Source organism: Oncorhynchus mykiss, chromosome 17, assembly GCF_057628025.1.
Source record: "Oncorhynchus mykiss isolate SJ-2025 chromosome 17, ASM5762802v1, whole genome shotgun sequence".
NCBI lineage: Eukaryota > Metazoa > Chordata > Actinopteri > Salmoniformes > Salmonidae > Oncorhynchus > Oncorhynchus mykiss.
The window spans coordinates 21336736-21364486 of NC_143038.1; the positions used below are offsets into that span (position 1 = coordinate 21336736).

At 42.0% G+C, this 27751-nt stretch overlaps 2 protein-coding genes and 1 long non-coding RNA gene across 8 annotated transcripts in view; 2 read left to right on the top strand and 1 right to left on the bottom strand.

Annotated features, from left to right (window-relative positions):
- LOC110493889 (mRNA (2'-O-methyladenosine-N(6)-)-methyltransferase) overlaps positions 1-3279 on the bottom strand; it is a 50192-nt gene extending 46913 nt beyond the window's left edge. For all 3 annotated transcript variants that reach the window (XR_016487809.1, XM_090205041.1, XM_036949873.2), the window contains exon 1: positions 3159-3279. The gene's annotated coding sequence lies outside the window, so the exon portion shown is untranslated. The remainder of the gene's footprint in view (positions 1-3158) is intronic.
- The window catches only part of LOC149975859 (uncharacterized), a 944026-nt gene that overhangs the window by 208560 nt on the left and 707715 nt on the right, over positions 1-27751 (top strand). The gene's annotated exons all lie outside the window — the stretch shown is intronic.
- The window catches only part of LOC110493891 (phospholipid transfer protein), a 47859-nt gene continuing 20452 nt past the window's right edge, over positions 345-27751 (top strand). For 2 of the 4 annotated variants that reach the window (XM_021568455.3, XM_021568454.3), the window contains exons 1-6: positions 345-2843; positions 23100-23220; positions 23481-23580; positions 24676-24804; positions 26965-27120; positions 27377-27440. In XM_021568455.3, coding sequence (XP_021424130.2) covers positions 2640-2843; positions 23100-23220; positions 23481-23580; positions 24676-24804; positions 26965-27120; positions 27377-27440 — 774 coding nt within the window. In that variant the 5' untranslated portion in view covers positions 345-2639. Of the gene's footprint in view, positions 2844-16778; positions 17242-23099; positions 23221-23480; positions 23581-24675; positions 24805-26964; positions 27121-27376; positions 27441-27751 lie in introns of those variants that run through there. The other 2 variants (XM_090205042.1, XM_021568456.3) reach the window with 1 other exon arrangement.

The following is a 27751-nucleotide window of genomic DNA, read 5'->3' on the forward strand; positions in this document are numbered from 1 at the left end:
TCGTGACCAAGCTTCCTGATGCTAAGTGTACTTAACGTTTGTCGTGCGATCGATAAACTTACACAAACGCTTGGATTGCTTTCGCTGTAAAGCATAACTTCAAAATCTGACACGACAGGTGGATTAACAAAAGGCTAAGCTGTGTTTTCCTATATTGCACTTGTGTTTTAATGAATATAAATATTTGTAGTAATATTTATTGAATGTAGCGCTATGCTATTCAGCGGTTGTTGATGACACTTATCCCCATAGGGGGGTTGCAGCCATAACAAGTTAAACCAGCTAAACAGCTGCAATTAGCAAAAATGTGTTAGGAAGGAGTTACCTATCTATCGAATAGGGCTGGGAATTGCGAGGGCCTGCACGATACTTAGGTGCCGATACGATGTGTACTGCGATTCTCACAATTCTAAATGTATTGCGATTTGATGTTCCCAACATATTGCTCACTATATGTCTGCTGCAGAGGGATAAGAGAATCATGGGAAAACGAGTTAATCAGTCATCGAATTAAAAGTGCTGGGGAAAAAAGTGGCACCCTATTTACAAAGAAGATAGAGAACAAGCTATGAAGGAAAAATAGTTTTTCTGCAGGTTACAGCAAATGGTGGCAAACATTTTTTGCGATGTTGTCAAAACGATACGCTACATCGTCAAAAATAATATACCGATACGTAACAATTGACCCCCCGCATCACTACTATCTAATAGGCTGTTAGAGTTTACACTTCCTCTTCCAATTACAGTGCTTTCAGAAAGTATTCATACCCCTTGACTTATTCCACATTTTCTTGCGTTACAGCCTGAATTCAAAATGTGTTAAATATATATTTCTCTCACCCATCTCCACACAATACCCCATAATGACAAAGTGAAAATATGTTTTTAGAAATGTTTGCAAATTCATTGAAAATGAAATGCATAAATATCTAATTTGCATAAATATTCACACCCCTGAATCAATACTTTGTGTTAGCTCCTTTGGCAGTGATTGCAGCTGTGAGACTAAGAGCTTTCCACACCTGGATTGTGCAACATTTGCCAATTATTATTTTCTAAATTCTTTAAGTTCTGTCAAATTGGTTGTTAATCATTGCTAGACAACCATTTCCAGGTCTTTCCATAGATTTATGGGGTACAGAGATGTGGTAATCATCTAAAAAAGTAATGTCATGTTAAACACTGTTATTGCGAAAAGTGAGTCCATGCAATTTATGTGACGTATTAAGCACATTTATTTAGGCTTGCCATACAACCACTGATTATTATCATCATCTGACCCTGATGGTCATCTATGAACACAAGAACATCTTGGCCATGTTCTGTTATAATCTCCACCCCTCATAGCCTGGTTCCTCTCTAGGTTTCTTCCTAGGGAGTTTTTCCTAGCCACCATGCTTCTACACCTTGCCGTTTGGGGTTTTAGGCCGGGTTTCTGTACAGCACTTTGTTGACATCAGCTGATGTAAGAAGGGCTTTATAAATACATTTGATTGATAACAAAGGGGTTGAATACGTAATGACTCAAGACATTTCAGCTTTTCATTTTTTACTAATTTGTGAGAAAAAAAAGAAAACAATTCCACTTCGACATTTTGGGGTAGTGTGTGTAGACCAGTGACCAAAACAAATGTCAATTGAATCTATTCATTGTATTATGTTCATTACTTTTCCTTGTCATTCACCTGATTTTTAAATGTTATTCTTATTGAACCTTTAACTAGGCAAGTCAGTTAAGGACAACATCTTATTTACAATGAGGGCCTACCCCAGCCAGACCCTAACGACGCTGTTCGCCGCCCTATGACAATACGTTAAAAACCTGTTTTTGCTAGCATATGACGGGGGTCGTCGGTTTGCAGGTCCCTAGGCAAGAATGGGTGTACTCCTGTAAATGAGGCCCTGGGGTCACAAACATCATCATACCTTTACACTCCCTTCACCAGAAGCGCCACTGCTTTCAGTAAGTAGCATGGTCTCTTTTTTGCTCTTACTTTCCATGGCAGACTATTCAGGTTCTTGACCATATCCTCAGAACGATCATCCATATTGATCGCATTACAGCACATATGTTGCTTCTCCAACCGCTGCATGCTCACTAGCCTACTCGCTGCCATCACAGCGTTCCAAGGATTTTCGCCTGGCCATATAATTTCATTGTGGTTACTATTCAACAAGCAAGACCTGTTGATCGTCCTGACAAGTCTGCGGTTATAGTCTGGAGTGAATGGTAGCCTACTAGTGGTAATCATTCAATGAATGAATGATAGAGCCCATTCATCCAGACCCGTAGCGAGCGCACAAGAGAGTAATTAGCCAGACTAGTGCTTCTAGGTAGGTAACGTAAACAGCAGCTTGATAGATTATGTTGAATTTCCACAATGTGCTATTGGCAACAGTGCACCGGCAAAATCTGCGTCAAATCCCTCCGAACGAGCAGAGTGATACCAGCAGTGGGGATTGCATAATCCCCACTGAAGATAAACTATCTACTAGCTAAATCAACATGAATGTATGTATAAAACACGAGGCTAGATAGTTAACTGTCTAGCTATACCTATGCATTTTAGTACCTAGTGTTTCATTATTAATTTGATGTCCTTTTGATTAACATAACATTTCAAATTGACATCTTGCAGATGCGTGTTCTATCTTTACCGTTGATTACAGAAATTAGCAAAAGGACACGCATGCGCCTGCTACACCGCCCGAAAACAAACACGAAGGAGGGGAGAACATCTGGTAGCTGCGCTGCACATCTGGTAGCTGCGCTGCACAATAAAAGGCAACGGCAGTATCTCGGAACCCAAGTAGGGAGATACGTGGAAAACAGATCAAATACGGTAGGATACTGTACGAAATGGGCTTAGTGTGACATATAAATGACGAGAATTAGTAAGGGTACCAGGTATATGCTGTCAATATAGGCGTTTATGAACCCCTTTTACTTCAAACACATACAAATATTTAGGCGCGCACTTTGGTTGAGACAAAATAGCGCGCGATATCGAGTCATATCAACCCTTGCAGACAACATTGTTTCTTTATTTCGTGCATTAACAATGCGTGTATATTTTGAGTGGATAATAGGATACCATGCATGTTCCGCCACCTTCCCATGGCCTTCCTATAAGCGCTAATGTGGTTATTCCCCTTACCTTATAGAGGTTTGTTGGGAACCTTGTATAGCCTTTGCTCTATTCAATCCGGACCTGCCTCCGCCTCTTCCTCCCCAAATTCTCCGCCATCTTGTTTCGGGGACGCGGGCCTTGGTATTGCGCACGCGCCAGTTTAGTTGTTGTTCTAGGCAATGTTTGTCATTGAGAAGTAGCCATATGTGGAAGGGCATTTGTAAACGTTGACATACTGCAGAATCTTAGTAGCTAGCTCTTCAGAACTTTGCTTGTGAAAGTAGTCAGGCCAAAACACATTTGCGAACTCGTCTGAACTATTTAACCAGTAATACTCCGATGGCATGTTTGGGATTACGAAATAATATCGAATTATATTCACTTTTGTGTAGTTTTGTTTTGTGCAGTGTCTACATTTTCAATTGATACAACTCATTATTAGTGACATGCTCAGTAGTCAATGTATTTATTATAATGTTATTAGAAGATGTTGCATTATGCCTATGTGATGATACCATGTCAACCAGATGTATGTACTCATGTCTTTATGATGACTAATAAATTAATAAGACTAATAAATTAACAACTTTAAATTCATGTTGATATTCTCTCTTTCTTTGTATTGTTCCATTATGAGTGCACTGAATGCTAAATATTATAAACTGTATAACATATTTTGGTTATTTGTCAAAAAAGTTGCAGTCCTGGTAATAGGCTAGGGGAATTTCAGACATTTCTAAAAATACATCTATACCATCTGTTCCCTGCACATGATCTCAAGACATCGTTTTTATTGCTGTGATTACTGTGCCTCAGGTGTGACTGGGTTGTTTGAAACGTGCATGCCAACAGTGTTACATCTGGGGAGTAATCATTAGTCCAAAAGGTTGCAAAACCGAACAACTAAAATTAGAGTTTCAATTGGACAAATTGAGGTAGGGCCCTCCCAGTTTCGTTCTGTTTGCCGTTTAAGAAACGTTTTTACAACAGAATCAGTGTAATGAGTACGCCCCTGATATTTTTTCCCAGACATACAGGTCAGGAGAAAAATCGTCCCACTTTCACCAAACATTGTCAACACTGACATCTGGTGGTGTATGGATGTTCTGTTCTACTATGGCCATTAAAAATTATTAAACATGATGAACCTATTACGTCTGACCCCTTTTGAGCACATTTTAATTCACCATTCAATTTGATGCGGTAGCCTACAATTGATGTAGAACCCCATTTAGCTCATTTTAAATATCCTCCCACTTCTCAGAATGGCAGTTTTATGTTAAAATATACATAAAAGAAGTGAGCTGAGCCATCATTGTGGTGAGGAGCTGGGAACCATTAGGATCTGTTTGCTCCAGAGACTTAAATGGCAACAGCTTAACACTGAACCAACCCTGCCCCTGTGGCTCCCAATTTGTTCAGCATTCCTGCACAGTTCAGTTGTTTGTGCAACAGAACTTGACGGCATAAAAGTGACCTAAATCAACATGACATACACCAAACTTACCTAACATTGCACCAGGTCAATAAAACTGGTAAAAAATATATGATATAGGTCTCCAATGGCAACCTTATTGGGAAATTCTCACTGTCTTAAGAGTGTGCTACAGTTCTAACATTCCACTGGTTTAGCACAATCTATCCAATGTTTGGTACTAGCCAGTTTTTGTATTTTACCTCTGTCAGAAGACTGGTTTTCCAAATGTCAAGGCTACTGTTATTTAATTGACCTTGTGGCATGGAGTACCTTAAATAACCTTTGAATCATCATACTTTTAAAAAGCAAAACATTAATTCTTAAGAGAAGACAGGTTCTCTCACAAATTATAGACAGAATTGCACAAATAAAGCTATCTGTAAACTGGGCCCCTCAAGGATGTTTCAGGTCTTGAAAATGAATCATCATTTGGGATTTTGCATATACACTTACATGTATTCTAAAATTGGTATGATGTCCGATTATATTCACTGCTCAAGCAAAATTAGGGAAATGAGGGATGTGAGTAAAAGAGATTAAGATGATGTAGACCGCTGGTTCTCAAACCTGGTCCTGGGGACCCAAAGGGGTGCACATTTTTGTTTTTGCCCTAGCACTACACAACTGATTCAAATGATCAACTCATGATGATTTGAATCAGGTGTGTAGGGCTAAAACAAACATTTCCACCCCTGTTGGTCCCCAGGACCAGGGTTGAGAACCACTGATGTAGACAGACCAGGCAGCTCAGAATTCAATGTTCCCAGGAGTTGATGAGTTGAGAGGACAAATATTTTTCTGTGCCACAGATGGCACAAGCAAAGGTGAGTATGGGTGTATGACTTTCAGGTATTGTTGAATGTGTTTATTAAATTAAAGTTAGAAACTATATCCTGCTAAGATTCGTGCTGAGATGCTGCACAGAATGTATTTTTCCAGACTGGTTTGGATTTGTGTTTTATGATGTGGGATGATACGACAGAGTGAACTATAGGAAGGCTTCACCCAATTAGGGGTTTACAAACGGGTTGTTACCATTATCAATTCAAAAGGTATTAAGTGGGTGTGGAAAATGCTGTTTATGTACACAGTTTAAGCGGTCTGTATTTAAATCCTGTGTTTACTGTAATTATGTTAGATCATATCACTTGGATGAATTCCAACACTGAGATTAGAGATTTGATCAAATCTCAATACATTCTTCTGTTTCAAACTGGTGTGTGTGACTGTGTAAGTTAAGGCTTAATTGATGAAGACACCTTTCAGTGGAATTTAAGGTGCTGTGTTTTAGTAATGATAAAATGCTAACTTTGAGATAGACGTTGAAAGTAGAATAAAAGAGTGATCACATGAAAATAATGAACCAAAGATGGCAGTATTGCAGCTCATCTTCACTCAATGAAAGTAATACTTTGACTAGCAAATATAGGCCCTGGGGTCCTAAAATTAAGCCATAGGCCTATTGAAATAGGGCCTGAGGCTATGACAAATATTTATATAGAGATGTAGCAGTGGCTCTGCATAATATCTTATTTCTGAGATGAAGTGTGGAAACTTGATACAAAAAGCCTCAATACGCATAACATCACTAGTTTGCTAGTTACTTGACTGGGATTGAGCAGGGTTGTGGTCAATTCGTAATTTCTCAATTTAATTCCATTGAACCATTGAATTTAATTGAATTTGTGTTGGCCACACCCCACAGGAAGCAGAATTTGAATCGAAATTTAATGGAAGGAAATATTATTTAATTCAAACCAATTCAACTGAGACATGAAACATATCATTCATTTGACAAATATTTTATCAGATTTGTATCTGACACTTATTAATGCAAAGCATACACATTCCATTTTATTAAAGATTTTTAACAGTATTTTTCATTGTCATGAGATCATTGTTCCCTTTCATACTCCAGTGTTTGATCTAATGCATTCTGGGAAATGTATATTTCCTGATATTCAAAACATTAAGGGAATTATAAATTATTATAGACAACTCACAATATGTTCTTAGAATAAGCCACTGTAAAACATGCCACTGTAATGAGTTAATATAGTTTCAGGAGAATGTTTTTAAAATTACATGTTTCAACCAAATGTTACATGGAATTTGTATCCATACATGATGTCAAAATAAACATTTGTATAGTGATGTGTAGAATAAATAAGCCATTTGAATTTCATTGAATTAAATTGTACATCCTTTAATTCAAATTCAATTCAAATTCTGCCTCCTGTGTGGTGTGGCCAATTCAAATTCAAGAATTGAATTGGAATTAAAGAACAATTCGCAACTCAATTCAAAATGGACCTCAACCATGGTATCTAGCAAGTTTGTTGTTTAGTTTTTGGGGGGGCTGCTCTTTTTTGGGGCTACTCTTACCTATGTGTCTCCTGAGATGTTTGTTATTTAAAATTGAAATGATTTTGCACACACATAATAATAAACCTTACGTACCACTGCAAATTACATATATTATGTACTACATGAGTTCATGAGTTACTAAACACAAGATCGCATCAATACAAGCTCATACAAACACACCCTTTTCCCAGATCTCTTCACTCACGAGTTCTCTATCGGTCAATGGCCTGAATACCACAGCACACATGTGTGTTTAAACTGGAGTACCCTCACTCTACTCCATTGCAAAACACTTGTTTCCTATCAGCCAAAATAGTTATCTGGAGAAAGATTCCCATAACTGGGGGATGGAGGATGATATTCAATGGTATAGTTTATTAGGATCCCCATTAGCTACTGCACATGTAGCAGCTACTCTTCATTGGGTCCACATAAAACATACAAATACATGACAAAGTACAGAACCGTAACAGACAAGAACAACATAAGATATTTTATTAAATCAATAAATATATAATAATAATAACAGGTATACAGTGTATTCGGTAAGTATTCAGACCCCTTGACTTTTTCCACAATTTGTTACATTAAGTTACAGCCTTATTCTAAAATTGATTAAATGCTCCCCCCCCCCCCCCCCCCCCCCACATCAATCTATGCAGAATACCCCATAATGACAAAGCAAAAACAGTTTTTTTTTTTAAATTGTTGCTAATTTAATACAAATGTAAAAAACAGAAAATATTACATTTACATAAGTTTTCAAACCCTTTACTCAGTACTTTGTTGAAGCACCTTTGGCAGTGATCACAGCATTGAGTCTTCCTGGGTATGAGACTACAAGCTTGGCAGATCCTCTCAAGATCTGTCAGGTTGGATGGGGAGCGTTGCTGCACAGCTATTTTCAGGTCTCTAGAGATGTTCGATCGGGTCCAAGTCCGGGCTCTGTTCTTGAGTAACCAGCCATTCAGAGACTTGTCCAAAAGACACTCCTGTGTTCTCTTGGCTGTGTGCTTAGGGTCATTATCCTGTTGAAAGGTGAACCTTCGCCCCAGTCAGAGATCCTGAGCACTCTGGAGTAGGCTTACCAACATGCTTCACTGTAGGGATGGTGCCAGGTTTCCTCCAGACGTGATACTATCCTTTCATCCAAAGAGTTCAATCTTGGTTTCATCAGACCTTTCTCATGGTCTGAGAGTCTTTAAGTGCCTTTTGGAAAACTCCAAGCGGGCTGTCATGTGCCTTTTACTGAGGAGTGGCTTCTGTCTGACCACTCTATCATAAAGGCCTGATTAGTGGAGTGCTGCAGAGATGGTGTCCTTCTGAAAAGTTCTCCCATCTCCACAGAGGAACTCCAGAGCTCTGTCAGAGTGACCATCAGGTTCTTGGTCACCTCCCACCTCATGGCCCTTCTCCCCCAATTGCTCAGTTTGGCCAGGCGGCCAGCTCTAGGAAGAGTATTGGTGGTTCCAAACATCTTCCATTTAAGAATGATTGAAGCCACTGTGTTCTTGGGGACCTTCAATTCTGCACAATTTTTTTTGTACCCTTCCCTAGATCTGTGCCTCGACACAATCCTGTCTCAAAGCTCTAAGAACAATTCCTTTGACTTCATGGCTTGGTTTTTGCTGTGACATGCACTGTTAACTGTGGGAACTTATAGTGGCAAGAAAAAAGTATGCGAACCCTTTGGAATTACCTGGATTTCTGCATAAATTAGGCAAAGTTTGATCTGATCTTCATCTTAGTCACAACAACAGACGAACACACTGTGCTTAAACTGATAACACAGATTATAGTATTTTTCTTGTCGATATTGAATACATAATTTAAACATTCAGTGTTGGTTTGAAAAAGTATGTGAACTCCTAGGCTAATTACTTTTCCAAAAGCTAATTGGAGTCAGGAGTCGGCTAACCTGGAGTCCAATCAATGAGACGAGATTGGAGATATTGGTTAGAGCTGCCTTGCCCTATAAAAAAACACTCACAATATTTGTGTTTGCTATTCACAAGAAGCATTGCCTGATGTGAATCATGCCTCGAACAAAAGAGATCTCAGAAGACCTAAGATTAGGAATTGTTGACTTGTATAAAGCTGGAAAGGATTACAAAAGTTTCTCTAAAAGCCTTGATGTTTCAGTCCATAGTAAGACAAATTGTCTATAAATGGAGAAAGTTCAGCACTGTTGCTACTCTCCCTACGAGTGGCCATCCTGTAAAGATGACTGCAAGAGCACAGTGCAGAATGCTAAGAGGTTAAGAAAAATCCTAGAGTGTCAGCTAAAGACTTACATAAATCTCTGGAACATGCTAACATCTCTGTTGACAAGTCTACGATAAACAAGAATGGTGTTCATGGGAGGACACCACAGAAGAAGCCACTGCTGTACAAAAAAACCATTGGTGCACGTCTGAAGTTCGCAAAAGAGCATCCTGGATGTTCCACAGCGCTTCTGGCAAAATATTCTGTGGACAGATTAAACTGAAGTTGAGTTGTTTGGAAGGAACACACAACACTGTGTGTGGAGAAAAAAAAGGCACAGCACACCAACATCAAAAACTCACCCCAACTGTAAAGTATGGTGGAGGGAGCATCATGGTTTGTGGCTGCTTTGCTGCCTCAGGGCCTGGACAGCTTGCTATCATCGACTGAAAAATGAATTTCCACGTTTATCAAGACATTTTGCAAGAGAATGTTAGGCTATCTGTCTGCCAATTGAAGCTCAACAGAAGTTGGGTGACGCAACAGGACATCGACCCAAAACACAGAAGTAAATCAATAACAGATTGGCTTCAACAGAAGAAAATAGTCCTTCTGGAGTGGCCCAGTCAGAGTCCTGACCTCAACCTGATTTAAAATGCTGTGGCATGACCTCGAGAGTGGTTCACACCAGACATCCTAAGAATATTGTCGAACTGAAACAGTTTTGTGAAGATGAATGGTCCAAAATTCCTCCTGACCATTGTGCAGGTCTGATCCACAACTACAGAAAGTTTGGTTGAGGTTGTTGCTTCCATAGGTGGGTCAACTAGTTATTAAATGCAAGGGTTTACATACTTTTCCCACCCTATGCTGTGAATTTTTACATGATGCATTCAATAAAGACATGAAAACGTATAATTGTTTGTGTGTTATTAGTTTAAGCAGACAGTGTTTGTCTATTGTTGTGACTTAGATGAAGATCCGATCAAATTTTATGACAAATTTATGCAGAAATTGAGGTAATTCCAAAGGGTTCACATACTTTTTCTTGACATTGTTTGGATAGGTGTGTCTTTCCAAATCATGTCCAATCAATTGAATTTACCACAGGTGGACTCCAATCAAGTTGTAGAAACATCTCAAGGATGATTCATGGAAACAGAATGCACATCAGCTCAATTTTGAGTCTCATAGTAAAGGGTCTGAATACTTATGTAAATAAGGTTTGCAAAAACTCTAAAAACCTGTTTTCACTTTGTCATTATGGGGTATTGTGTGTAGATTGGTGAGGATTTTCTTTTATTTAATCAATTTTAGGATATGGCTGTAACGTAACAGAATGTGGAAAAAGTCAAGGGTTCTGAATACCTTTCGAAGGTACTTATGTATATAGGAAAGACAACAAAAATACTATTTACACACATTCATATATCCACATTCTTATATGCAGTACATTTAAATTAGATATGTAGAAAGAGGAGAGGCGCTGTGATAAAAAACATTGTATCTAGTTTTTAAAGCTAAACTTGCTTTTTGCCTGAGTAACCTCTGGTGGCAGAGCATTCCACGATGATATGACTCTATACATAACTGAGCGACGCATTAAATCTGTTTTTGATTTGGTAGTGTGAAGAAACCCATAGTGCCATGTCTAGTGGGGTATGTATGTCTTTTTAAAGTTCATGGGAATAGATTATACAAGTGTGTTAGGCATTTTTAACACAAATGTTTCTTAAAATTACTAGAATAGAAGTAATCAATTTCTCCTCAACCCTCCACCACGAAAGACTATCATGCAAGTTGTTGATGTTGGTTCTGTGTGTGTGCAGTTAAGGCCAAGGCGTGCTGCTTTTTTGAGCCAGCTGCAGCTTTGCTAGGTCTTTCTTTGCTGTACCTGACAATATTACCGGACAGTAATCAAGATGGGACAATATCAAAACCTGAACAACGAGTACATCTTCACAACAACTTTGTCTATATGACTTGACCATGATAACTGACCATCCAATGTTACTCCTAGGAGTTCAGCTTCTTCAACTTGTTCAATTGTCACATAATTTATACACAACTCCAGTTGAGGTTTAGGTCTAAGAGAATGCTTTGAACCGAATACAAAGCTTTTGGTTTTAGATCTACAGTTGAAGTCGGAAGTTTACATACACCTTAGCCAAATACATTTAAACTCAGTTTTTCACAATTCCTGACATTTAATCCTAGTAAAAAATTCCCTGTCTTTGGTCAGTTAGGATCACCACTTTATTTTAAGAATGTGAAATGTCAGAATAATAGTAGAGGGATTTAATTTCAGCTTTAACTTCTTTCATCACATTCCCAGTGGGTCAGAAGTTTACATACACTCAATTAGTATTTGGTAGCATTGCCTTTAAATTGTTGAACTTGGGTGAAACGTTTTGGGTAGAATTCCACAAGCTTCCCACAATAAGTTGGGTGAATTTTGGCCCATTCCTCCTGACAGAGCTGGTGTAACTGAGTCAGGTTTATAGGCCTCCTTGCTCGCACAAGCTTTTTCAGTTCTTCCCACAAATGTTCTATAGGATTGAGGTCAGGGCTTTGTGATGGCCACTCCAATGCCTTGTCTTTGTTGTCCATAAGCCATTTTGCCTCAACTTTGGATGTATGCTTGGGGTCATTGTCCATTTGGAAGACCCATTTGCGACCAAGCTTTAACTTCCTGACTGATGTCTTGAGATGTTGCTTTAATATATCCACATAATTTTCCTACCTCATGATGCCATCTATTTTGGGAAGTGCACCAGTCCCTCCTTCAGCAAAGCACTCCCACAACATGATTCTGTCACCCCTGTGCCTCACGGTTGGGATGGTGTTCTTCGGCTTGCAAGCCTTCCCCTATTTCCTCCAAACATAACGATGGTCATTATGGCTAAATAGTTCTAAATTTGTTTCATAAGACCAGAGGACATTTCTCCAAAAAGTAGAATCTTTGTACCCATGTGCAGTTGCAAACCGTAGTCTGGCTTTTTTATATCGGTTTTGGAGCAGTGGCTTCTTCCTTCCTGAGCGGCCTTTCAGGTTATGTTGATGTAGGACTCGTTTTACTGTGGATATAGATACTTTTGTACCTGTTTCCTCCAGCATTTTCACAAGGTCCTTTGCTGTTGTTCTGGGATTGATCTGATGGCTGCGTGTTCCCATGGTGTTTATACTTGCGTACTATTGTTTGTACAGATGAATGTGGTACCTTCAGGTGTTTGGAAATTGCTCCCAAGGTTGAACCAGACTTATGGAGGTCTCCAATTCTTTCTTTCTTCTTTCTTTTGACTTTCCCATGATGTCAAGCAAATGGGCACTGAGTTTGAAGATAGGCCTTGAAATACATCCACAGGTACACCTCCAATTTACTCAAATTATGTCAGTTAGTCGATTAGAAGCTTCTAAAGCTATTACATAATTTTCTGGAATTTTCCAAGCTGTGCCAGTCAACTTAGTGTATGTAACCTGACCGACTGGAATTGTGATACAGAGAATTCTAAGTGAAATAATCTGTCTGTAAACAATTGTTAGAAAAATTCCTTGTGTCATGCACAAAGTAGATGTCCTAACTGACTTGCCAAAACTGTAGTTTGTTAACAAGAAATTTGTGGAGTGGTTGAAAAACGAGTTTTAATGACTCCAACCTAAGTGTATGTAAACTTCCGACTTTAACTGTATTTAAGACCAGTTTATTATTAATTACCCATTCTTACACTGACTGCACATCATTGCTAAAAGTCTCAGTGAGCTCACTGGCTGTTGTTGCTGATGTTTCGAGTGTGCAAACATCAGCCTACTTAGTCATTTTAGAGTCTTGTAAGACAAGTGGAAAATCATTTGTAAAAAATAAATTATTTATCTACTAGCTAATTAAATGTGAACACAGGATAAACACATGCACTCTGCACTGGTTATTGACTGGAGATGTAATACGATGTAAACAGGTCCCTAGCAGAATGACAACAACATGGGTACTTGTTAAAGGAGAGAGGGACAGAGACGCTTAATAACATTGTCACATTCAGAAACTACTCTCACCTACAATAACCTTATACTTTGCACATGAATGAGCAAGGATTCATGCACATGTGAATGTATTTATGTGAAATGCCTGGGTTCACTGGCGATCTCTCAGTGAACGGGGCAGCCTTGGAAAGGGGTTTGGGCCTTTTCGCGGCAAGCTTGTAAGGCTCTGATTGTCCGAAATGTTTCCAACAGCTCTTCTACTGTTGTCCTTTTTTGTAGTTGTCCGGTATCCGGTGACTTTTTGTGTAGTCCTGAACAGAACTACAGAGTTGATTTTCCTTTCATTCGCTCTTGAAGATAGGCTAGCCAGCCATATCAATGGTTCACCAATGAGGTGATGAGACTAGCGTAATAAGATGGTTTGAGCAGAGTAACAGGATGGTCCTACTTAAATTTGCTTTCGAGGATACTGTACTTGGACAGCTAATCAGTTGTACCAGTGATTGTCCAGGAGGTTTATCATCTCCACCTCGTGATGAAATTCAAAGTTCAAACCATTTTAGCTGCCGCTTCATGCTTTTTCTGGTTGAATGTGTTAATTTCTTAACCCATCATTTATACCTTTTTTGCTCTAAAGGGGCGATTCCGGCTGGCTGACACACTCCATGACCTCACTCCAGGGCGGTGGTTACTCACTGTGCAAAGTTATGGAAAACCATTATCTCCTATAGCTTCTCAAATCTCATCCCTCTCTTAACAAAAACACTTTAATCATTTTTCATATTACATGCACAACCCATAGTATGGAAACTTCATCCATGTAGTGGGTATGAACACTTCTAGGAGCAACAATGGCTCAGCCGAAAAATGGTAGACCACACAAGCTCACAGAACTTGTGTGAAATGCGCAGCACATAAAACATTTGTCTGTTCTCAGTTTCAACACTCAATACCGAGTTCCAAACTGCCTCTGGAAGCAACATCAGCACACAAACTGGTCGTCTGGAGCTTCATGAAATAGGTTTCCATAGCTGACCAGCCGCACACAAGTGGAGGAGGAATAATAGTATGGGGTTTTTCATGGTGTGGGCAAGGCCCCTTAGTTCTAGTGAAGGGAAATCTTAATGGTACATCACACAATTACATTCTAGATGATTCTGTGCTTCCAATTTTGTGGCAACAGTTTGGGGAAGACCATTTCCTGTTTCAGCATGACAATTTCCCCGTGCACAAAGGGAGATCCATTCAGGAATGGTTTGTCGAGATCAGTGTGAAAGAACTTGACCGGCCTGCACAGAGCCCTAACCTCAAAAAATTACCTTGGCCTTAGCAAGTCCTTTGCCCTTCTCTGACTCCTTTACTAGCTGGCTAATAACATTACTGGAATGGCCCCTTGATTGTCGAGCTATGACTATGAAGATGTGTATGGATTGTATAAGTTTTATACTCGAGTCTTCTGCATGAAAATCCTTATTGGTTTTACATGTAGTGAACATTACAATACAATCCTAATAAGTGTGCACATATTTTTGTCTGTAGGATTCCAGTTTTGAAGAGCCACAGACCGTCCAGGGGCACAGGCAGGGCTGCAGAAAGAATTGGACAGGAAGACCTTGAAAGGGCTGCTCGACTGCAAGAAGAGAGGCTGGCCGAGATGGTAGTACCATCTACCTGGAGTAATTTTTGACATCATGGAGTACCGGAGAGCTATCCCACGGTCTCCAGACAACCTCGCTGGTGCACCTGCGTGAATTACAGGGAGACTCCTGCACCTTACAACACACAACTGCTGCCATTTCACCACTGCAATATTCAATTGATTTATTACCAAGTATGTTTACATAACAGGTTAACACTATACTGTACTTTATTCTTTATTTGGATCCCAATTAGGAACAATACTCCGTCATTTTTTTTGTGTGAATTTTGCCTTCGTCTGGTTGATATCAGTTCAGTACTTTATCAGAATGTTTCCCTTACACTGTATTTTTTTTATTTTGAGGAAGGTTACAGAGACAACCTTGTGTTCTTGTTTATCTCCCTAATAAAACTTTTTGACCTGATCTGTGTAATCGAACCAACTTTTTATTACTGTATTTACACCAGGGTAGTCCATCTGTTTTTCTAGATATCTACCCACCTGTAGGTCTGCTAATTTTAAGTGTAAACCATCAAGAGTATAGATATCCAGGAAAAGAGAACAGTTTAGTAAATTATTCTTAAACCATTACAAAAGTACAATACTGATGATTATATGCTAGATAAAACAGGCACAAGTATTGTCTCTCACACAGGTTTATTGTTGCCCCCACAAACTTCCCTTATTTATATGACATATATGTTTGGTTGTAAGCCCACCACTTTCAACAACAATTCTGAATGCTCTGTAGGTTTTCACACTTCTGGGAACCACAAAGTCTGACAACAGGGAAGGCGCCAGTCCTTCCCAGCTCAAATGTGTGCTTACTGCATGCTGTGTTGCATGGCGACGTCTCCTCGAAGTTGTAGCAGCTCAGCTGTTATTGGTGGTACTTCAGGGACTCTTGGGTCATCTGATCTCAGGATCAAACTCCTTGGTGGCCCCAATTGAGAGCCCAGTCTTCTCAACACTGCTCTCTGAAGTTCTGGGATTTCGGTGTATTTTTCAATGTGTAGACACTCCACCTTCAAGACTTGTTATTGAAGTTTCTCCTTCAGCTGAAAGATGGAATACGATTTAAAATGTTGTGATGTACAACAGCTGACTGAAGACAGGACATTCAGATCAAGAACTTACCTTTTCAGCAGAAAACAAATTGAATACAATCCCTTCAACTCTCTTAGTTCTCTCCACTGTGTGAACGCAAATCCAAGGTTTATTCTCGTCTTGGCCCGCTCTCTATCACTTTCCCTTTTTGCCAGTCTGCTCTCAAAATGTGTCTGTTTCTTTGGCTTAGATGGAATAATATTTGCTGCTGGGTCAGGTCTTCTGCCCCTCGCGTCTGCCATGTTTGTAAGCTAGATATTTCCTCTAGCTATTAGCCAAGTGCTGGCCGTGGGCTCAGCTAGCTAGCTATCACACTGCCTCCTCACCGACGGAAAACACGTCAATCATTGTGTGCTCCCCAAAATCTGTCTGGAAAATCCAACCAGACAGGGAAAATGAAAACCAATGAATGCAGTGGTTCTCCTTAGGAAGGCTAGAGGAGAGGCACAATATTGTTACTGTTGCATCACATTGGATGACCACTATAAAAACAAATACAAAAAGTGACATATTGCAGTTTTAAACACTTGGTGGTTTATATGTCTGAAGTGAGACACGTACAGCTGCACATGCATTCATCCTTGTGTGGTGGTCAATGTTGTTGTGCAGAAGACACTGAAGCAGTTCCTTCTGGGAACCCTCAATCTTTCACCCCTGTACATATTCTGAGAAAGGGGTGAGGAAATTGTATAAATATTGTCTAATCAATGGGAAATGTCTTTGGGGAGATGTCCCCCTTGGGGGTCAATGACCTCCTTGAGTCCCCTTGAAGAACTTTGCTCTATCTCGTTTTGTTCTCTCCAATTGTTGAGTTAACCGGTTCCCGCACTCCACACACACATGCTGATAAGACCAGATAAGGCAAATGATCTGAGAACAGTGTAGGATCATGTTAGTGAGTTACTGTCGAGTATTTGTTTCATTCCCGGGGGGGGGGGGGTTAGACTGTAGAGAGTCTAAGTTAAATGGGGTTGGCGGGGTTGGTTGTTCGGTCAATCTTATAGGTCAAAAGACATCCTGCTTTCCTTCAAGCCTTTCAGTTCCACACCATGGGGGGTTAGTAGAGCAATCACTGCTTCCCCTGCTGTTGAATGAGACAAAGGGCTGTGCAGCTTTACACACACACACACACACACACTCTTTGACACGCACATACACACTATTTGACACGCACATACACACTTTCTCTCTCTCTTTCTCTCTCTGTCTGACTCACTTACTCAGCAACTGTACATGCTACAGCAGGGCAGAGATACAGAGTGCAGCATTTGAATTTCAGACTGTGGAGCTACCTTTTTCTCTTTTGTTTGGCCTTCCACAGACCCTCCATCTTTGAGGTAAGATTTTGGTGGAGGATTTTTTCAGGGAAGAGAAGTCTTTGAATTCTAACTTGTGATGGAGAGAATGTGGGGTGGTGGGTAGGACAAGAAGAAAGGAATAACTCCATTGACGTTGCTGTTGCTCATGATATCTAGGGACTCTTTTCAAAACTCTTTTTGTAAGCAAGGTTGACAATATGAATGCACAGAATAGCCTACAATAACATCTGTTATTGTAACTACACTGCCATAGTATCTCTGAATTGCCTATCTTTTTGATAATGAAAGGGGTACAGTGTACCTGTTTGTAAGCGGCTAGTAATCATGTCTCTACATTTAGTTTTCAATTCTGTTCACTGTACCAGGAAAAGGGTAAGAGGAACATTGAGATGGGCAGTGCACTTAGTTTCTCCAAAAGGCATTCATAACCTGACTTTAAAAATAACCTTTGACTTTAATATGACATTTTATGTTTGAAATTAATACCCATTTATTTTATGATATAAAGTTTGATGACCTGACTTTTGGGTCATATTGTGTCTCATGGAACAAAGCATCAATAAAGTTCATAAGAACTGGATGAATCATGTTATCGCCCTAGTTCCGAGGAAGAGTAAAGCTGTCATGTATTGTCATGTTGTGTCTTGTTTCTGTCCTTTCCCTTCACCCTGTCTCCCTCTGCTGGTCGTTATTAGGTTACCTTTTCTCCCCCTCTTTCCCCCAGCTGTTCCTTGTCTCCTCCTAACTACCTCGTCACCCCTTTTCCCACCTGTTCCCTTTTTCCCTCTGATTAGTCCTCTATATCTCTCTCTGTTTTTGTTCCTGTCTTTGTCGGATTCTTGTTTGTGTTTTTCATGCCTGAACCAGACTATCGTCATGTTTGCTGCAACCTTGTCCTGTCCTGTCGGAATCTGCCGGTCCATCTGAGCCTACCTATGTTTTGTTATTAAAGAAGTTCTGTTTACGTTAATTCGCTTTTGGGTCCTCATTCACGCACCGTAACAGAAGAATCCGACCAAGAATGGACCCAGCGACTTCGGATCCTCTCCACTCAGCCGTCGAGATCCAGGGAGCGATGCTAGGCAGACACGAGCAGGAATTGTCTGCTGCTCGACATGCCGTTGAGACCCTGGCCACCCAAGTCTCCAACCTCACAGAACAGGTTCACCATCTCCGCCTCGATCCACCGGCCACTTCCAGGGCTTTCGAATCTCCGGAGCCCAGAATCAATAACCCGCCGTGTTACTCTGGGGAGCCCACTGAATGCCGCTCGTTCCTCACCCAGTGTGATATTGTGTTTTCTCTCCAGCCCAACACTTACTCCAGGAGCACTGCTCGTGTCGCCTACGTCATATCTCTCCTTACTGGACGGGCTCGTGAGTGGGGCACGGCAATCTGGGAGGCAAGGGCTGAGTGTACTAAACAGTATCAGGACTTTAAGGAGGAGATGATACGGGTTTTTGATCGATCTGTTTTTGGGGAGGAGGCTTCCAGGGCCCTGTCTTCCCTATGTCAAGGTAATCGATCCATAACAGACTACTCTATTGAGTTTCGCACTCTTGCTGCCTCCAGTGGCTGGAACGAGCCGGCTTTGCTCGCTCGTTTTCTGGAGGGTCTCCGCGCAGAGGTAAAGGATGAGATTCTCTCCCGGGAGGTTCCTTCCAGCGTGGATTCCTTGATTGAACTCGCTATTCGCATTGAGCGACGGGTTGATCTTCGTCACCGAGCTCGTGGAAAGGAGCTCGCGTTCTCCGTTGCCCCCCTCTCCGCATCACTACCATCTTCCTCTGCCGGCTCGGGTGCTGAGCCTATGCAGCTGGGAGGTATCCGCATCTCGACTAAGGAGAGGGAACGGAGAATCACCAACCGCCTCTGTCTCTATTGCGGTTCTGCTGGTCATTTTGTCACTTCATGTCCAGTAAAAGCCAGAGCTCATCAGTAAGCGGAGGGCTACTGGTGAGCGCTACTACTCCTGTCTCTCCTTCAAGATCCTGCACTACCTTGTCGGTCCATCTACGCTGGACCGGTTCGTCAGCTTCCTGCAGTGCCTTAATAGACTCTGGGGCGGAGGGCTGTTTTATGGACGAGACCTGGGCTCGGGAACATGACATTCCTCTCAGACAGTTAAGGGAGTCCACGGCCTTGTTCGCCCTGGATGGTAGTCCTCTCCCCAGGATTCAGCGTGAGACGCTACCTTTAACCCTCACTGTTTCTGGTAATCATAGCGAAACCATTTCTTTTTTAATTTTTCGTTCACCTTTTACACCTGTTGTTTTGGGCCATCCCTGGCTAGTTTGTCATAATCCTTCCATTAATTGGTCTAGTAATTCTATCCTCTCCTGGAACGTCTCTTGTCATGTGAAATGTTTAATGTCTGCTATCCCTCCTGTTTCCTCTGTCTCTTCTTCACAGGAGGAGCCTGGTGATTTGACAGGGGTGCCGGAGGAATATCACGATCTGCGCACGGTGTTCAGTCGGTCCAGGGCCACCTCTCTTCCCCCACACCGGTCGTATGATTGTAGTATTGATCTCCTTCCGGGAACCACTCCCCCCCGGGGTAGACTATACTCTCTGTCGGCTCCCGAACGTAAGGCTCTCGAAGATTATTTGTCTGTAGCTCTTGCCGCCGGTACCATAGTCCCCTCCTCCTCTCCCGCCGGAGCGGGGTTTTTTTTTGTTAAGAAGAAGGACGGGTCCCTGCGCCCCTGCATAGATTATCGAGGGCTGAATGACATAACAGTGAAGAATCGTTATCCGCTTCCTCTTATGTCTTCAGCCTTCGAGATCCTGCAGGGAGCCAGGTTTTTCACTAAGTTGGACCTTCGTAACGCTTACCATCTCGTGCGCATCAGGGAGGGGGACGAGTGGAAGACGGCGTTTAACACTGCACTTTGAATACCGGGTTCTTCCTTTCGGCCTCGCTAACGCTCCAGCTGTCTTTCAGGCATTAGTCAATGATGTCCTGAGAGACATGCTGAACATCTTTGTTTTCGTTTACCTTGACGATATCCTGATTTTTTCACCGTCACTCCAGATTCATGTTCAGCACGTTCGACGTGTCCTCCAGCGCCTTTTAGAGAATTGTCTTTTTGTGAAGGCTGAGAAGTGCTCTTTTCATGCCTCCTCCGTCACATTTCTCGGTTCTGTTATTTCCGCTGAAGGCATTAAGATGGATCCCGCTAAGGTCCAAGCTGTCATTGATTGGCCCGTCCCTAAGTCACGCGTCGAGCTGCAGCGCTTTCTCGGCTTCGCGAACTTCTATCGTCGTTTCATCCGTAATTTCGGTCAGGTGGCAGCTCCTCTCACAGCCCTTACTTCTGTCAAGACGTGCTTTAAGTGGTCCGTTTCCGCCCAGGGAGCTTTTGATCTCCTCAAGAATCGTTTTACATCCGCACCTATCCTTGTTACACCTGACGTCACTAGACAGTTCGTTGTCGAGGTTGACGCGTCAGAGGTGGGCGTGGGAGCCATTCTTTCTCAGCGCTCCCTCTCTGACGACAAGGTCCACCCTTGCGCGTATTTTTCTCATCGCCTGTCGCCGTCGGAACGTAACTATGATGTGGGAAACCGCGAACTGCTCGCCATCCGCTTAGCCCTAGGCGAATGGCGACAGTGGTTGGAGGGGGCGACCGTTCCTTTTGTCGTTTGGACTGACCATAGGAACCTTGAGTACATCCGTTCTGCCAAACGACTTAATGCGCGTCAGGCGCGCTGGGCGCTGTTTTTCGCTCGTTTCGAGTTCGTGATTTCTTATCGTCCGGGCTCTAAGAACACCAAGCCTGATGCTTTATCTCGTCTCTTCAGTTCTTCAGTAGCCTCCACTGACCCCGAGGGGATTCTCCCTGAGGGGCGTGTTGTCGGGTTGACTGTCTGGGGAATTGAGAGGCAGGTAAAGCAAGCACTCACTCAAACTCCGTCGCCGCGCGCTTGTCCTAGGAACCTTCTTTTCGTTCCCGTTCCTACTCGTCTGGCCGTTCTTCAGTGGGCTCACTCTGCCAAGTTAGCCGGCCATCCTGGCGTTCGGGGTACGCTTGCTTCCATTCACCAGCGTTTTTGGTGGCCCACCCGGGAGCATGACACGCGTCGCTTCGTGGCTGCTTGTTCGGTCTGCGCGCAGACTAAGTCCGGTAACTCCCCTCCTGCCGGCCGTCTCAGGCCGCTTCCCATTCCCTCTCGACCGTGGTCTCACATCGCCTTAGATTTTGTCACCGGACTGCCTTCGTCAGCGGGGAAGACTGTTATTCTTACGGTTGTCGACAGGTTCTCTAAGGCGGCTCATTTTATTCCCCTTGCTAAGCTTCCTTCTGCTAAAGAGACGGCACAAATCATCATCGAGAATGTTTTCAGAATTCATGGCCTTCCGTCAGACGTCGTTTCGGACAGAGGTCCGCAATTCACGTCTCAATTTTGGAGGGAGTTTTGCCGTTTGATTGGGGCTTCCGTCAGTCTCTCTTCCGGCTTTCACCCCCAGTCTAACGGTCAAGCAGAACGGGCCAATCAGACTATTGGTCGCATCTTACGCAGTCTTTCTTTTCGCAACCCTGCGTCTTGGTCAGAACAGCTCCCCTGGGCAGAATACGCCCACAACTCGCTTCCTTCGTCTGCGACCGGGCTATCTCCTTTTCAGAGTAGCCTCGGGTACCAGCCTCCGCTGTTCTCATCTCAGTTCGCCGAGTCCAGCGTCCCCTCCGCTCAGGCTTTTGTCCAACGTTGCGAGCGCACCTGGAAGAGGGTCAGGTCTGCACTTTGCCGTTATAGGTCGCAGACTGTGAGAGCTGCTAATAAGCGTAGAACTAAGAGTCCTAGATATTGTCGCGGTCAGAGAGTTTGGCTCTCCACTCAGAACCTTCCCCTTAAGACCGCTTCTCGCAAGTTGACCCCGCGGTTCATTGGTCCGTTCCGTATTTCTCGGATCATTAATCCTGTCGCAGTGCGACTTCTTCTTCCGCGATATCTTTGTCGCGTCCACCCGGTCTTCCATGTCTCCTGTGTCAAGCCCGTTCTTCGCGCCCCCGCTCGTCTTCCCCCCCCCCCCCATCCTTGTCGAGGGCGCACCCATCTACAGGGTCCGTAGGATTTTGGACATGCGTCCTCGGGGCCGTGGTCATCAGTACCTAGTAGATTGGGAGGGGTACGGTCCTGAGGAGAGGAGTTGGGTTCCCTCTCGGGACGTGCTGGACCGTGCGCTGATCAATGATTTCCTCCGTTGCCGCCAGGTTTCCTCGAGTGCGCCAGGAGGCGCTCGGTGAGTGGGGGGGTACTGTCATGTATTGTCATGTTGTGTCTTGTTTCTGTCCTTTCCCTTCACCCTGTCTCCCTCTGCTGGTCGTTATTAGGTTACCTTTTCTCCCCCTCTTTCCCCCAGCTGTTCCTTGTCTCCTCCTAACTACCTCGTCACCCCTTTTCCCACCTGTTCCCTTTTTCCCTCTGATTAGTCCTCTATATCTCTCTCTGTTTTTGTTCCTGTCTTTGTCGGATTCTTGTTTGTGTTTTTCATGCCTGAACCAGACTATCGTCATGTTTGCTGCAACCTTGTCCTGTCCTGTCGGAATCTGCCGGTCCATCTGAGCCTACCTATGTTTTGTTATTAAAGAAGTTCTGTTTACGTTAATTCGCTTTTGGGTCCTCATTCACGCACCGTAACAAAAGCAACCTCAGAAAGCTGGTCACCAACGATAAACGGATCATTTTATGACTGAGAGTGACCGGTTGGAGGTCTAGTATTGAGTAGTTCTACAAGTAAGGCAATACTTACTCTGTTTAGGCTCTTTAGGTCCGAAGTCAACCCTGGTTGAGTCGGACGTGTTAGTGTTTAAGCTTTGAGGTGGCTGGGTCCTTATCCACTCTCCCTCTCTTCTGTTTTGACCCCCCTGCAGGCACTCGTGATGGCTTCCTGTATGGTGTCTATCCTCTTCCTGTTCCCTCTAATCGCCGCCATGTCAGCAGAAGAACCGCCAGGCTGCAAGATCCGGATCACTAACAGGGGGCTCGAAATGTGTAAGAAATTCACCCCAAAAAACGCTCTTGTACATGTGATCTTAATAGTTTTCAACAGTCTACATTGGTCCCAGACAGTCTTCAATGGTCAGTCTTGACCAAAGCAAGACGTCATCTCTGCTGCATTGCAACTATCTGAATTTTTCTCTTCCAAAGCACCGTCATCCATTTAGCCCCTCTCAGTTGTCAGGATTGTCTGCTTAAGGTATTCACTAGGTAGTTCTAGACTCTAAACTCAACTCTTTCAACCTGCATTTTAGTGAAGTACGAGACGCAGAAGTTTGTGGTTGAGGAACTGAGCAACATCACCATGCCAGAGATGAAGGGCAAAGAGGGCCACTTCCAGTACACCATCAAAGAGTAAGCCCTGGGATCCACCCACGTTAATGCTCAGAAGTTTCTGCCGTCGAATTGCTCCAGATCCCTTTCATTTGAGTGCCTACAAATACTGTGGTTAAACTCAAATATACTAATTAATAAAACAACTTTATCAATTGGAACCTTTAACATGTGGAAGGGGGATAAAGTATTATTATTACTATTATTAACCCTGATATATTGTGCAAGCAATTGATCAGCATTAAAAACTTTGTGGATGGGGCCTTCCGAGTGGCATAGCGGTCTAAGACACTGCATCGCAGTGCAAACTGTGTTGTTCCATATGCTGGTTCGATACCAGTGCCGGCAGTGACCGAGAGATCCATGAGGCGATGGTGGGCTTTTGGCTTCTCTCCCTCTAAAAACTGAAATAAATCATTCTAAATAACAAACTGGCTTTATTTAGAAATTAGTAAGAATGTCTCACCCCATGTTCAAGAATGGCCTTTTTTTTTACCATGTTCTTACAAAAAAGGTTTTAAATTCTCTAGTACTGCCGATATTGAAGGCTATTAAATGCTTCTCAAAGATGCCCTCTGGTGGTTAAACTAGCACTAACTAGCATTAATGGTAACAATGGCTGACAATTAAATAATGTTCCATAGAATTCTGCGGCAGCCCGCAAGGTGTGCTGCAGTATGACGCAACTTTTAAAGGAAGAACCACTGTATCACGGAACTGTGGGCAGAGTCTGAGTTGGGTGATTTGTCAAGAACCTGGATTTCTAAAAGATTACCTATAAAGTTTAGCAACTGGACATTCTCTTTTAAGGGATAAAGACGCTCTAGCCTCGTAAACCAGACAGGTGGTTTAGCTCACTACATGAAGTGAGCTAAACCATCAGCCAAACTGACTTTTTATGTCATCTTCTAGACATCTGGGTTCTTGGAAAATCAACCCATGTAAACCAACGTAGAGGGTATTGCTACCCACTCACTGTTTCTGTTTTGGCCAACATCAACCAATTGGATTTCTGCAACCAAAAGAGAACTTCTAGTACATTTCTAGTCAGATTTCTTGTGACTTTCGAGTATCAGCCCAAGCACTGATCTGAGTCTCTTCCTTCCTGTGGGTCAGGGTGAAGATAAATGAGCTGAACCTGACCTACGCTGACCTGGCCTTCCAGCCTGGCCTAGGACTGCTCTTCAAGGTGCAGAACTCCTCCATCGCTCTCAGCTTCCAGAGACACATCTTATACTGGTTATTGTGAGTCCTCTTTACCCACTACTGTCTCTATTTCTAGCCTAGTGCATTTAAGTCACCCCTCTACCTCAGCTCACTCCTCTCCATAACCAATAGGAACCTGCTATTAGATATACAGTGCCATTAGAAAGTATTCACACCTCTTGACTTTTCCCACAGTTTGTTGGTTAAAGCCTGAATTTAAAATGGATTACATTTTTTTTTTTAAATCTCAATCGCCTTCACACAGTACCCCATAATGTCAAAGTGGAGTTATGTTTTTAGAAATGTGTACAAATCAAATCAAAAATGAAAAGCTGAAATGTCTTGAGTCAATACGTATTCAACCCCTTTGTTATGGCAAGCCTAAATAAGTTAATTTGCTTAACAAGTCACATACTAAGTTGCATGGACTCACTCTGTGTGCAATAATAATGTTTAACAGTATATTTTAATGACTACCTCATCTCTGTATCCATCACATACAATATCTGTAAGGTCCCGCAGTCGAGCAGGTAATTTCAAACATAGATTCAACCACAAAGACCAGGGAGGTTTTTCAAAGCCTCACAAAAAAGGGCACCTATTGGTAGATGGGTAAAAATAAAAATAAAAGGAAACATTTAATATCCCTTTGAGCATGGTGAAGTTATTAATTACACTTTGTATGGCGTGTCAATACACCTAGTTAGTACAAAGATACAGGTGTTCTGCCTAACTCAGTTGCCGTAGAGGAAGGAAACCACTTAGGTATTTCACCATGAGACCAATGGATGTGATAGGAGAAAACTGATGGATCAACAACATTGTAGTTACTCCACAATACTAACCTAATTGGCACAGTGAAAAGAAGGACGCCTGTACAGCATACAACTATTCCAAATGCATCCTGTTTGCAACAAGTCACTTAAGTAATACTGCAAAAAATGTGGCAAAGCAATTCACTTTTTGTCCTAAATACAAAGTGTTATGTTTGGAGCAAATCCAATGCAACATGTCACTGTGCACCACTCTCCATATTTTCAAGCAAAAACCTGGATCAGTCTGCTTTCCACTAGACACTTGGAGATAAATTCATCTTTCAGCAGGACAATAACCTAAAACACAAGGCCAAACCTACACTTAAGTTGCTTACCAAGAAGACAGTGTATGTGGCTGAGTTAGTTTTATAAAACTTAAATATACTTGAAAATCTATGGCAAGACCTGAAAATGGTTGTCTAGCAATGATCAACTACCATTTTGACAAAGCTTGAAGAGTTGTGAAAAGAATAATGGGCAAATGTTGCACAATCCAGGTGTGGAAAGCTCTTAGAGACTTACCTAGAAAGACTAATCACTGCCATAGGTGCTTCAACAAAGTATTGACTCAGGGGTGTGAATACTTATGTAAATGAAATACTTCTGTATGTTTTCACTTTCTCATTATATGAGTATTATGTGTAAATGGGTGAGAAAAAAACTACTATTTAATCCATTTGAATTCAGGCTGTAACATAACAAAATGTGGAATAAGTCAGGGGGTATGAAAACTTTCCAAAGGCACGGTATCACACTGGTCATTCCCAAAGCGTGCACTTCCTTTGGCCAGCATTCATTTCAGTTTTCCGCCTCCAACGATTGGAACGGGCTGCAAAAGATCTTACAATTTGACACATTCGTAACATCACACTTCTTCAAAAACATGAACTGAGCTGCTATCTGATCAACGTACCTGCTGATTATTAAGTCTGCTGTGTTTCCTTGGACTTTTCTGCCCTAACCCATTGTGAATATTTCTGTATAGTGTATTTTATTTTTTGTAATATTGTGTGTTGTTCTGTTCACTGTTGCAATGTTATGCGTGTTGGCTATGTCGTTAATTTAATTGAGAATTGGTGCTCAATTGACTTATCTGGTTAAATAAAGGTGAAATAAATCAAATAAAATGTATCAAGAAAAGAATATGTTTGTATGCTAAATAATGCCTGTGTTTAAATACTCACAATGGTATCTTGTAGAGCCTTGAGGAGTCCAGTCATGCAGTGGTACGCTAGATTGAGGACATCAAACTTCAAAGATGATGTCCAACGAGAGTGTATTGGAAGTTCAAACCTTCTGATGCTACTTTATATGGTTGAGATTAGGACGTTGATGAGTATGTATGATGCTGGTCTGAAAATATTTATTTTCTGTGGTCTCATAGCTATGACACTGGAGCCATCAATGCCTCTGCAGAAGGTGTGAACATCCACACTGTCCTGCACACGACCAGAGATGAGTTGGGACGCCTCAAGATCTCCAACATCAGCTGCGATGCCTCCATCGCCAAAATGAAAATTAAGTTCACTGGCACCTTGGGGTAAATCCTGTTGATATTCTTTTTAAAATACTTGAGCTGCTTTCTTGTCCAGGGACCACGTATCAAGCGTCTCAGAGTAGGTGTACTGATCTAAGATCCTCCCTGTCTATAATAATCTTATTCATTATGATTTAAAAAAACTAATTTCAGTATAATGTGTCTATAAGCAATATTGGAGCATTTTTCAGCTTTTGGATTTTTTTAACATGAGTGGGTGAAATTCAATAATTTACAACTCTGGTTTACTCCTTTGCAGGAGGGTGTATGACTTCCTGGCGACTTTTTTGACCACAGGAATGCGCTTCCTTCTGAACCAGCAGGTGCTGACAGATCAGTTAATTTCATTCTAGAACACTGGTTACACTTACAACATATCAACACTTCTGATTAAATCTTCATTGGCTGAGCTGGCAAATCAGCTGTTTTTACTTCTCATTAATATTTATGATGACTGTGTTAAGCCCACACCGTTCTGCTCTGAATGAACAGGGCAAGTAGGGGTAGACAGAAAAGCTACTTTTTAACATACTGAATTATAATTTTAGGAAGAACATCTATTTCACTCATATTGTAATTAATTATAGGCTATGTTTCATTGAAATATGGGGCACTGGACAGTTCCTTTAACATT